Source organism: Hakea prostrata, chromosome 1 (assembly GCF_041222555.1).
Source record: "Hakea prostrata isolate BN-2017 chromosome 1, UWA_Hpros_2, whole genome shotgun sequence".
NCBI classification, from domain to species: Eukaryota; Viridiplantae; Streptophyta; class Magnoliopsida; order Proteales; family Proteaceae; genus Hakea; species Hakea prostrata.
In genome coordinates this window covers 79,629,081-79,640,963 of record NC_142600.1, presented here as the reverse complement: position 1 = coordinate 79,640,963, position 11,883 = coordinate 79,629,081, and the positions used below count along the sequence as shown (strand labels likewise).

The following is an 11,883-nucleotide window of genomic DNA, read 5'->3' as shown; positions in this document are numbered from 1 at the left end:
GATGAGTTTAGAAGAGAGAGTCCTGACTAAACCACCATAAGAAAACCCAGAAAATAAGAAAGCCACCTCATCTGATCACCTCTTGGCTAGTCATTAATACACACACATTACCCACCCTACAAAGAATAATAGAAACCATTTAATTTGACAACAAGAAGGTAACAAATTAGAATATTATAATTAACTTGAAGACAAATATACCCAAACCAAAATATTACTTATACTTCAAATAATAATATTTTTTTATACTACTACTAGTAAGATAGAGGCCAGACTTACACATTATTCCCTTCTCTTTCTTTCATATACTAAACCACCACAAAAAACCATCTATTTCTTCTTCTTCTTCTCTCTAAGATCTGAGCCAGCAGAGGAGGTGATTCTCTCTTTCTCTAGACACACAAAGTTCTTTTGTTTTTCTTCCATGGACACTGCTCAATGGCCACAGGTATAGAGTCTCTGATCCTGTGACCTTGATCTGCATGAAAATCATGGAATTTTCTTCATGGTTTGTTTCTTTGAAGCTGATTTTCATAAACCCTTTCAATTGTATTCCAAGTAATTCTAGTAGTGGATTTCCTGTTCATCAAGGGTTTGTGCTCCCCCTTCCTTAATCTCTTCACCTTTTTGTTTTGTGTTTATGGGTTTTGTGTTTCTGCGAGTCCCCACTTCTGTATGATTTCGTGTTGTCATCTGAATGTTTTTTCTTTTCTTCATCAAACTTGAAAGCACTGCACTTTTCTTTCTTTTCTTCCTCACACTCTTAAAGGAATGGAGAAAAGGTATTATTTGTTATTATTATTATTTTCCTTTTTTTCTGATGCTGGTGTAATTTGCTAAAGTATATGGCACCTACTTTGTTTCGTTTGTCTGTTTGTATGCTTTACTTTTCTTTTTCATTCCTTTCTTTTTAAGTTGATAGATTTTTTCAGCCATGATCCTTTTGTTTTGATCTGGGTTTCGCTTATTGCTTGGGGTTCAGGAGATTGAACTGGCGAAACCCATGGAGGAGATGGTCTCTAACACTACATCATGTTCGAGGCCTTTATCAGAAAGAAGGACAAGGCCTCAGAAAGAACAAGCCCTGAATTGTCCAAGGTGTAATTCAACAAACACAAAGTTCTGTTACTACAACAACTATAGCCTCACTCAGCCAAGATACTTCTGCAAGACTTGTAGAAGGTACTGGACTGAAGGTGGGTCTCTTAGAAACGTTCCTGTTGGGGGAGGTTCAAGAAAGAATAAGAGATCTACAAACTCTTCATCTACATCTTCATCAAAAAAGCTTCCTGATCTCAACCCATCATCCACTTCCTCTTCTCAAAATCCTAAGATAATTCAAGGTCAAGATCTCAACTTGGCTTTCCCAGCCACACATGATTTCAACAACCAACCTTGTTCAACTACTTCGACTTCCCTTACTGAGTTGTTGAGGAGTGGGATCACTTCAAGGGGCTTGAATTCTTACATGCAGATGCCAATTTCGGATTCAAATACAGTTTACCCATCTGGGTATGGACAATTGCAGGATTTCAAGCCAACCCTCAATTTTTCTCTTGATGGTCTTGGGGTTGCAGGTGGTGGGTATGGAAATCTACATGGAGTTCATCAGGAAAACAGTGGAAGGCATTTATTTCCTTTTGAGGATTTAAGACAGGTTTCAAGCACTACTGAATTTGAGCAGAATAGAGGACAAGGCGGGGATTCAACTGGGTATTGGAATGGAATGTTGGGTGGAGGATCTTGGTAAAGAAGAAGAAGCAAAAGTATAATAAGTACAAGAAGAGGAAAATTGGGTTTATATTTTCTCCCTTTCTTTTTTGATTTTTTATTTTCCTTTGGTGGGTGACTTGGTTGGAGTTCTATAGAACTAACAGATAGGGGATACATGGTTTTTCTTTTTATTTCTTGTTTTCTTTCCCCTCTTCTATTTTCTTTGTTTTCATCACTCTACTCTTTGGTTGGTCATTGTGAACATTTGAAGCTTGTTTTAGGTTGGCTTCAAAAGGGTGTCATGGAATGATGTCTAGAGATCATAGAAGAAGAGGTCAAGAAAAGCCCAGATTTTTTGCAGGGCAACATATAAAAGAGAACCAAGACAACCCGTACGTACTACTTCTAGGGCTTGCAAAACTGGCCTTTATTCATATATTTGCTTCTTGTATCACAAGAAAAAGAGCACATAGAAGGACACCCACTGATATAGCTGTTGATGGGCTTTGGTACAAATAATTTTTCTGAGTTGTAGCCTTGTAGGTGACAAGAGCTTGTTAATGGGGGAACTTTCAGAGGGTCTTATGGACATAAGAATGACTGCCTTAATTTGTTTAATATTTATTTCCTGTAAACTTAAAAAGGTTTTTGAGTGTCTGAACTAGTTATTCTCTTGTACTTCTTCTTCTTAATAGTATCATTATCATCAACAATCTATAGTAACACTGGTTCTACTCACATGAAATAATGTCTTTGATTATCTTTCCTTCTCCACCCAACCCTTCCTGTTTTATTTCTTCAAGGAAGCAAGCAGGTCAGGAATGTCATCAGTTCTCATCAGCTTCACCATCAAACATTCTTTCAGTCATGAATGAAGCAACAGGAAATTGGAGGTGGACAGGACCACATGCATGCAACTAGGTATGACCCCATCCATGGAACTAAAAGGTCACAATTCCTCACCTGCCTTTCTCTCCACTGGTCCAACTTTCAGAAACATGAACTGAAGGAGCTCAATTCTCTGAACAAGCTTACCTGCTTCAACCAGAAGCCACCTAATAATTTCTATATATCCACTCCACTCTCTGTCACATTGCCTCATTTCCGTGTTTGATCTTTTCTCTTTTTTTTTTTTTAGAAATTTCCGTGTATGATCATGATCATTACTTCCCATTTCCACTGCTTTGAAAAATATAATATTTATAGGAAAAGAGGGGAAGTTCTGACAAAAACCACCAAACTTTGGTCGTCAAAAGGGTCCCCACTAACATTCCCTTTGGCAAGCGTGCTCAGAAATAATCTCTCCCACTTCAGCAAATCCCTTCACACAAAGTCCACAAAATGGAGGTTCATGCTAGTCTTGCTAGACCCTTGAGACCCCTTTATTTAAAAATTTGCAGATATATTTTTTTTGCTAGATTCCACTGATATGAAATTGGATACACTTAGGATTAAACTGTAAATCTGTTAAGAACCATCAAGAAGACTCAAAGCGGGTCAATCAAGATGATCGATGCATGGGCTGCCTCTGATGGTAAAGTCAGAAAACGTGCAACATCGAAAGTGAGCAAGCAGATGATTTGAGGGTTTGAAGTCCGTAACATTGTTTGGCCTTAATCTTGGGTATTTATATTAATTGTTAGGATTTTTAGGGTTTTGAAGTGGTTGCCAAGTCAGCATTGTTCATCATCGTTTGATCATCCCATTTATTGTTCGGTGTTATGGCTTACATGCCTATGCAACCCATAGTCTGGTTAGTCCTGAACTGGATCGAACCCCTGATTTCACTGGTCATCGCCCAATTCGTCGACTAGACCGGTGATTGGCCAATATTGTCACAAGAAAGGCTTATGAGGCCTTGGGTATAATTTGCATTGATGATTAGTTTTTAAGCTAGTGATTTTCATCCAAGTCTCAATCAGTGGTATTAGGGTTGGGGAGTGGCAGTTCAAGTGTAAGCCATTCTCTTTGGTGGCTTCCTTCCAAGTCCAAATCAGTGTTTCTTAAGATTTGACTTCCAGTTACAAAGAGTGCATTTTACTCAAGTTAGTGAGGTTTTTGGTAAGATTGGAGGAACTATACTTAACTGAACTAAACTAATCCAATATGATATCAGTTTACCAGACTTTTAAACTGTTTTGCTGGGGTTGGTAGCACTCACTTCCTGGCATTCCTGCATCGAGATTGGAAAATGAATCTTCCTTAGACATTGTTTATTGGATATGTTGTGTGAGCAGGTACGGATTCCATGTGAGTGGTCTTGAAGGGACCCTAGTTTGGTTTGAGTGGCTACGTGTTTGTCTGAATGGAATCCCTGCTTTCCTTTTTGCCATCTTTCCTTCATGATCAAGATGAGACTTTGTCGTCACTGCTATTTGGTTGTCTTTTCACTTTAACCTGTACTCAGAATTTCGAATGGCCTTCATGGCTGTGAGGGTAAGAACAATATAATACCACAATGGCAGGATTTCAAAATTGTACATGCATTAGCACCACAGATCTAATAGGAGCTGTGTCTTTTTCTTGAAGTCTTCTGGCATTGGTCTTACCAACTAAGTAATCTTACAAAGATAAATAATCATTCATGCAGAATCACTCTCGTCCTTCAATTTACAAGTGTATGATCTGAACGTTTCATGTTTTTCCTAGTGAAATATTACTTCTCCAACAACCATTTTTTCAAAAATCTATTTATTTATTTTTTTAATGAGTGTTTTGCATGCACCCTCCTTGAAAAAGTACATTGCAAGGTTGGTGCATGTGATGTGGTGATGCCTGTGGTGTCTAGCGTTGAATTGACAGCGTACAAAAGAATGGTTTGGTTTGAATGAAGGAAAAACCAAGTTAGTTAACGTAAATTGGTATAATACGTATGTTGGTGGAGAAAATGTAGTCTTAGCTCCACGGTTCGCTTTGGGTCCAGCCCTTGCTCCTGAGACCAAAACAAAGTGAAAGTGGGCCATCTCTGAGGACAGGAAGCCACCTCCAACGATCGAGTTAGTCCAGGTCAGCAAATCAAAGACTCCATTGAGGAGAGTCGACCCTTAGAGATGATGAAGACCATGCTCTTTTTGGGTTAGAAAACTAAAGAGAGTAATGGCTGGAATGTTCAGGAGCTTACCCGTTCAGGCGTGGTGAAGGGTCATATAAGTGATTCATACATCCAAAGACATCATGCTTCTCAACCTTTGAATGCTCATGTCATGAGATGGAGGGTGGAGATGGCTTCTGCAGTTTGAGGACCTGAGGTGGGAACAAGGGAGCTGCCTTTACCTGTCAAGGGTTCCATCAGGGGGGGGGGGACGTGCCTGTCGTGCCCTTCTGCCGATGTGACTGAGGCCCAAGAAGAGGGGTTAAGCAAGCCGCTGCCCCAGGGCTCGAAAAGATCTTATGAGTGTACATAGATTCTGACGTCTGCAGCAGGGGCACTGAGCTCATTTAATACGGTCTTGCCACGTGGGACCTCCTTGCCAAATCACGTATTGGTGACTAATATGGGCTTTAAATTACTTCTTGGTCTGTGGGTCTTCGGTGAGACATTAATCAGAGAAGAGCCCAGGCCCAACATGTTGTCAAGGGTTGGCCCCAGAACCTGGTTCTTTGGACCATACGAAAATGTCGATAACATTAGCCCCCTAATTTTCATGGTGAACCTGAGCCATGAAGATTGCATTCTTCCCGCCTTATAGTGCCTTTAAAGCTCGATAGACTTCTCAGGAAGCCAAAACGGCTTCCCACTAAGTAGTATATCCTCTTAGTGAGTTCCCATATGCGGATAATCACAAAAATTAATGTTGGCCATAAACTGCCAGTTGTGCCAACAACCCATGTCGCCTCCGACGACATGCACATCTTCCCAAAGGCTTCGCCTAGTCGTCAGGTGTCCAATGTCCATCACTCATCATCAGAATTGAAACACCGGAATGATGAAGTACAAATGTTCACAAAAATCTAAAACATCGCTTTGGCTCCAAAAAGGAGGGCTTAATAACTCGGACGCTTGTGACCTTTCCTCATCACTGTACATTCTGCAACTACCGTCATCTTTCTCTGAATCCCTGTGCTAGCAAGATTGAGCGAATCCATCGTTCCTTGGGTAGGTCTATCTGCACCTTCTTGAACGAAATGGGAAAGAAGAGTGCGAGAAAGACCAAGCCCTTTACCAACGCCAAGAACCAATCGGGTCCCTTGATCGAAGAGGAGGAAGAAGAAGTCTTTGTTCCTGAAACAGGTGGTCCTTCTTCAGCCATTCCAATGACTCCTCAACAGGGCGCTCCTCTCGACCATGTAGGTATGGCCACTGAAGCCTACCTTCGCCTTCTTTCTTTTGTCGAACAACGTTCCACAGAACCCAGGTTAGGACCTCTTGACTATCCCAGCCTTCTCTGTTCGTCTCATGTGACGTTGATGAAGGCTGCTTTTAGAACCCCTGAGAATTTTCAGGTGAGGCTTCTCGGTCCCTATGAGAGAGCGAACCTACTCGCAGAAGGGAAGATCCCCTTGTACTTTGATTCTTTATTGGGTGGTTTGAGATTTCCTCTCTGCCCTGTTGTCAAATAGACTTTAGAGTACTATGGGCTTAACCCTGGTATGCTGGCACCTAACGGATGGAGATATCTCACCTGTTTCATGGGGTGTTGCTATCGTTTCATCATAGAACGTAGTTTGGACCTGTTTAGGTGCCTTTCTTCCATCAGAGCTGTTGGCGGAGTTGCTTGTAAGCGTGGTACTGCCACTCGCAAGTTTATGGTCCTGGAAGAGGGATCTCTGCCCTAGACTCATAAGAGATGGAAGGACAGATACATAGCTTGTAAGGTCCCCCCAGGACATGCTTCTTGTGCCTGGCCTTCTATCTCTCCCCAAGACATTAGGAAGTTGAATGATAAGCCCTCTTTAGGAAAAAAGGAGGAGTGCTTTTACAAAATTTTTCTGAAAGGAAAGGGGGGGCCCATTCATGATCGTGAGATGGATTTTGAAGCTTCCCTTATTCTGTGGGGAGTGATGACTGGTGAGCCCCCTATTCATTCTTCCTTTCTCAAAGTAAGATTGGAACCATATATCTATTTTTCTGAGAGGTTTGTCTTTTTGCAGTTTCCAGCATGCAAGTTGACAAGGAAACCCTCCTTCAGAGGTATAATCTCTCTCGGACAGCTGCAAGATTGGAGCACCGTTGGTCCCAAGAATCGAAGAATGACTCCCCGGATCCTTCTGCAGAGCTTCCGCAACCAGTATCTAAAGTTCATGCTGATTCTGAACTGAAGACCTTGTAAGAGGTTCTTCAAAAAGTGAAGAAGGAAACTGGTCTGTCGGCCGCATGGGAAGACGAGGACCCTATCGAATTTTCGAGTGAGGACAATCCTCCCAAGGCTCCCTCCCATTGGAAAACAAGCAAGGATAAGAGTCGCAAGCGACTGCCGTCACCTCCCAGGACGAAAGGTAAGGAAAAAAGAATGAAGGCTGGTGATTCTGGGGAAGGTCCGAAAAGTGACCTAGCCAGTGTCCCAAAACAATCTCTTCCGGGAACGACAAGTAAGGAAAAGACCTTTCAAGGCACCCCTTCTAGAACCAGCAAAGTCATCCCTGCATGTAGAACCCCTACATCTCGCTTTTTCTAATCCACCTATTTTTTATGAATCTTCTTTTCATGCTGCACCCGTAGCAGCCCCAACAACAATTTTGACCCCTTTATATCATGTTGTTTTAGAGGCTCCCACAACCCATGCCTCCCAGCCCCCTTCTAGAGTATTAAGGTCTCCCTCCGCGCCACAGGGCGCGTCCTCTTTGCAACCCTCTAGCAAAGCTCAAGTTTCTGAGGATCTTGCCAAACTGCCGCACACCATCTAGGCTCCCCATTGGCAAATTTCGGCATAGGAAGGTCTTTTAGACCATCCGGCTAAGATGAGAGACTGGCTAGAGCATGGCGTGACTCCTGATGACAAACTGACAGCGGACAATCTCCCTTTGCACACGTTGTCCTCTCGATTAGCTGAGTAAGGCTTATTTTGCAGTTTCAGTTTGGCTTTCCTACTTTAGATGAAATTTCTTTCATTATATTTCCCTTGTTCGCCTTTAAGAAATGTCTACAAGAATGCTTCCAGATTGAAGGTCTGATTCGCCGAAGCAAATTTCTATCCTCCGAAGTGTCATCTCAGATGAAGAACTCAAAAGATCTTCAACATAAAAACGTAGCTTTAAAATCTGATTATGCTAGCGTTGTTGAAGAAATGGACATGCTCCTGAAGCAAACTAACAGTGCTAAAGAGCAAGTTCAACAACTCAACAGTAGCAATGCCCAGTACATGAAGCAAAGAGATGAGGCAGTGAAGGAGAAGGATGCGGCAAATAAGGTTAGTCAGCAATTGGTTGGGGAGAACCTTTCCATCGAGTCAGAGAGATTTAAGTTGCACATGCGAAACCAAGAGCTAGAGAGTCTTTTGGCCGCTTTCCAGAAAGAGAAGGAGATCCTGATGGCCAAGCTTTCTAACAATGAGACTCAGAACCTTGTCCTTCAAGCTGAAATCACGAGGCTGGCCAAAAGGTTGAAGCATGGGGGAAGAGAAGCCATGGCGGCTTTTAAAAACTCAGAAGAGTACCAGAAGGAGCTAGCAGATGCTGCTGTGCCAGGCTTCGAACATGGTCTTGACCATTCTTTTAAGCTGATGACTGAGAAGCTCCCGAAAGATGTGCTGAAGGAAGTTTGCAAAGGTTCTCTTTTTAATGCAGATTCTTGCAAGCGTCTGAACATTCCAATATTCGGTTGGATGAGCTCCTCCTCAGAAAGTGCTGCATAGCCTCCTTCCCCGCCAAGCTCGTCAATTCCTGCCCCTGAAGCTAAAGACCCCCAGAAAGAATCTGAGCCAATTCCTCTCTAGCAAGTCAACCCTGATGGCACTGTGATAATGTCCATCCTTGAAGATTTTAACCCCTGAAAATTGATCAGCAAATCCTTTTTTCTTTTTGAGAATCACTTATTGCGAGATTTCCTTTTTTCGGAAATCTCTTTTCTTAAACTTTTTTGTAACGTTTTCAGTAATGAATAGAAGTCTGGCTTTTGGCCCTTGCCGGCCGGGTACACGACTCCTGCATCCCTTTCGGGCTCTTCATTTGTGATATCGTGAAGTCCACCCTTAGCCGAATGCTTCCACCTCGCAGCATAGCTTCTTTTGGGACTTGTACTTTGTTCAAAAAGTAGACCTTGTACTTGCCGTACTCGCCAAGTTGTAGCCCCTTTTGGATCTGTTGAAAGATCGAAAGAGCCTCTTTGGGATTCGTAGATGCTCTCGAATGGCTGGATAAAGGTCCCATGTTAACTAAGGCTGAGTCTGAGAAGTGCCAGACGGATCTTCCCTCAGCCCAAACTCTAGCCCCCTAATCTTCATGACACACCTTGTTATGAAGAATATCTAGCCAACGCTCGAGACTTTGAGGGCAGAAATTTATTTGAGAGATAAAAAAGCCTTTCAGTGAAGTTGCAAAAGTTGCAAACGGTTTCCAATGAAGCTGTAGCCACTTTTCAGCAAAGCTATTCCTGTTTTTCTGCGAAGCTGCAAGTGCAGTTTTGCGAAGCTGAAGGTACATTTCTGCGAAGCTGCAGGTACATTTATGTTGAAAGGACTTAAGAAGTATCCTTCTAATGATCCTTGAGAAGTTACTTCTCGGGATAACCCTTGGAAAAGGTTTCTCAGGAGGGTACTCCTTACGTACTTGGGGTAGGCATAACAACCAAGGCCCCTTCTTAACCAATTCTCCCTGTTGCGTCAAGCTCTCATATTTATCGTCGTGTACATCGACTGTGAGAATGAATTCTGCAAGTGGAGTAGCTGACGATGTTTAGGTGATAGGTCCTGGACTGTGCTTGATCAGCCTTGCGGACTCCAACGCCCTTGCGGTTGAGAACTTTAAAATCACGTAAACAGGAGAGATAAAATCTCCAACTGTCCCAATAGCCGGGCGATCTGAAGGGATGTTGTAGGCCGACAAGTTGTATACTTCCACAAACATGGTGGGCAAAGACACTTCTCGGATGAAGGTTCCCTCAGCCCCATCAAGCTGTATTTCCTCTCATGGAATGGAACTTCTTGGGAAGCTGTAAATTAAGGCTGCGGTTGATGGCAACATTTCCAGGTTGATCCACAGCAACGGGAAAGCATCCAAGGATGTGCCGTTCGTTGATGATCTAGTATCAACCAAGGTTTTTCTTGCCCCATGACTTAGCCAACCTATCCTTGGATACAGTTGCATCTTTACGATGGATACTGACATCCTTGAGCCCCCTTCTCAGCGAAGAGAACTAAGTCACTTGAATGAAACGTGCCATTTAAGAAAGGGCCCTTCGGCGCCTGTGACACACCTTGCTTGCTTCATTTGTCTTAGTGACTTGGGAATGGAGCTTTCGCAAGTGCTGCAAGCATTTCGTAAAGGTCTTTATCCCACACTTAGGTGTCTGAAACCCGCAGGTTTGCAGGATGCAGCAGCACCAGCTTTTGTCCCTCTTGGAGAGGTTTTTATGTGCAAGCTTGTAAGAACTTGGCAAAGAACATCCTTAAGATCCTGACGAAAAGCTACTGCTCCCTCATCAGCACGTCAACATTGTTGGAAGTCATACGCACATGGATAATCACGTTAAAGAATATGACCCCGAAGATTTCTCTTCTTTGAGGCTCGGCTCTTACAGCTTGTCAACTCTTCTCCTGGCTTTGATGAGAGAAAACCGATAATGGAGATAAGAGTGAGAGTGCCGTCAGAGGCCGCTAAGGTCCACCACATGGTGTCAGAGAGATGCAGCTACAAAGAGCTAGATGGACTCGGGTGATGACGCACAAGGGAGAGCATTTCAAGTTGATAACACCTGCCTGCCCAACGAGCCGAGTCCTCCTCATCTGTCGCCAGGGGTATTCCCAGCGAACATATGGAGATGTCAGGCGAGAGCGTCCACCATATTATACATAGGTGGGAATTCTTTCCTTGACCAACATCTGGGCTTTGGTGGTTGACAAAGCTCCGTGATTGAGGGAGCGAAGGGCTATGCCAGCTCTTTTTTGGAATGGGAAAACCGATGCACGGAGAACAAATGGCCCAGTTCCTAAAAAAGGACTGTAGTCCGGTGTCCATCAAGGATCTCTTTCCAATGAATTTAGAGAAGCTTGCCAAAGGGAGATGACTTTGGATGATCAGCATACATCGCACACGTCTCCACAGCCTCTTTAAGAAGTAAATGATGCTATGAGAAGAAAAGCCATGAATGGTGTACATTGAACTTTAGATTCGGGAATCCCATATGGCGGCTCGTCAACCATCAGGTGGACCTCAAATTTGGAAATCAACGACCTTCAAGCTCTCTTTGTCCGAATAGTTTGAATCAAAGCAAAGGAAAATCAACTAAACTTTTTTGCGGACACTTCCCACGACGGCGCCAAATGTTGGTGGAGAAAATGTAGTCTTAGCTCCACGGTTCACTCTGGGTCCAACTCTTGCTCCTGAGACCAAAATAAAGTGAAAGTAGGACGCCTGTAAGGATGGGAAGCCACCTCTGACGATCGAGTTAGTCTAGGCCAGCAAATCAAAGACTCCATTGAGGAGAGTCGACCCCGAGTGATGATGAAGACCATGCTCTTTTTGGGTTAGAAAACTAAAGAGAGTAATGGCTGGAATGTTCAGAGCTTATCCCGTTCAAGCGTGGTGAAGGGTCATATAAGTGATTCATACCTCCAAAGACATCATGCTTCTCAGCCTTTGGATGCTCATGTTATGAGATGGCGGGTGGAGATGGCTTTTGCAGCTTGAGGACCCAAGGCGCGAACAAGGGAGCTGCCTTTACCTGTCAAGGGTTCCATCAGGGGGGAACGTGCCTGTCGCGCCCTTCTGCCGATGTGACTGAGGCCCAAGAAGAGGGGTTAAGCAGGCCGCCGCCCTAGGGCTTGAGAAGATCTTATGAGTTACATAGATTTTGATGTCTACAGCAGGGGCACTGAGCTCATTTAATATGGTTTTGCCACGTGGGACTTCCTTGCCAAATCACGTATTGGTGACTGATATGGGCTTTAAATTACTTCTCGGTCTATGGGTCTTCGGTGAGACATTAATCAAAGAAGAACCTAGTTCTAGCATGTTTGTCAAGGGCTGGCCTTAGAACTTGGTTCTTTGGACCATACGAAGATGTCGATAACAACG

The 11,883-nt window shown here is 43.4% G+C and overlaps 1 protein-coding gene across 1 annotated transcript; it reads left to right on the top strand.

Moving 5' to 3' along the window:
- Positions 1-288: 288 nt before the first annotated feature.
- Positions 289-4,374, top strand: LOC149030357 (dof zinc finger protein DOF3.7-like). The gene is made up of 2 exons (XM_089142651.1): positions 289-448; positions 983-4,374. Exons 1-2 carry the CDS (start codon positions 425-427, stop codon positions 1,748-1,750), a joined length of 792 nt encoding a protein of 263 aa, XP_088998777.1. The 5' UTR covers positions 289-424; the 3' UTR covers positions 1,751-4,374.
- The last annotated feature ends 7,509 nt before the right edge of the window (positions 4,375-11,883 follow it).

Excerpts from the sequence above, each read along its gene's own strand:
- LOC149030357 (XM_089142651.1), top strand. The coding sequence starts at position 425 with ATGGACACTGCTCAATGGCCACAG. Across the intron at positions 449-982 it reads ACACTGCTCAATGGCCACAG|GAGATTGAACTGGCGAAACC; the intron begins GTATAGAGTCTC and ends CTTGGGGTTCAG.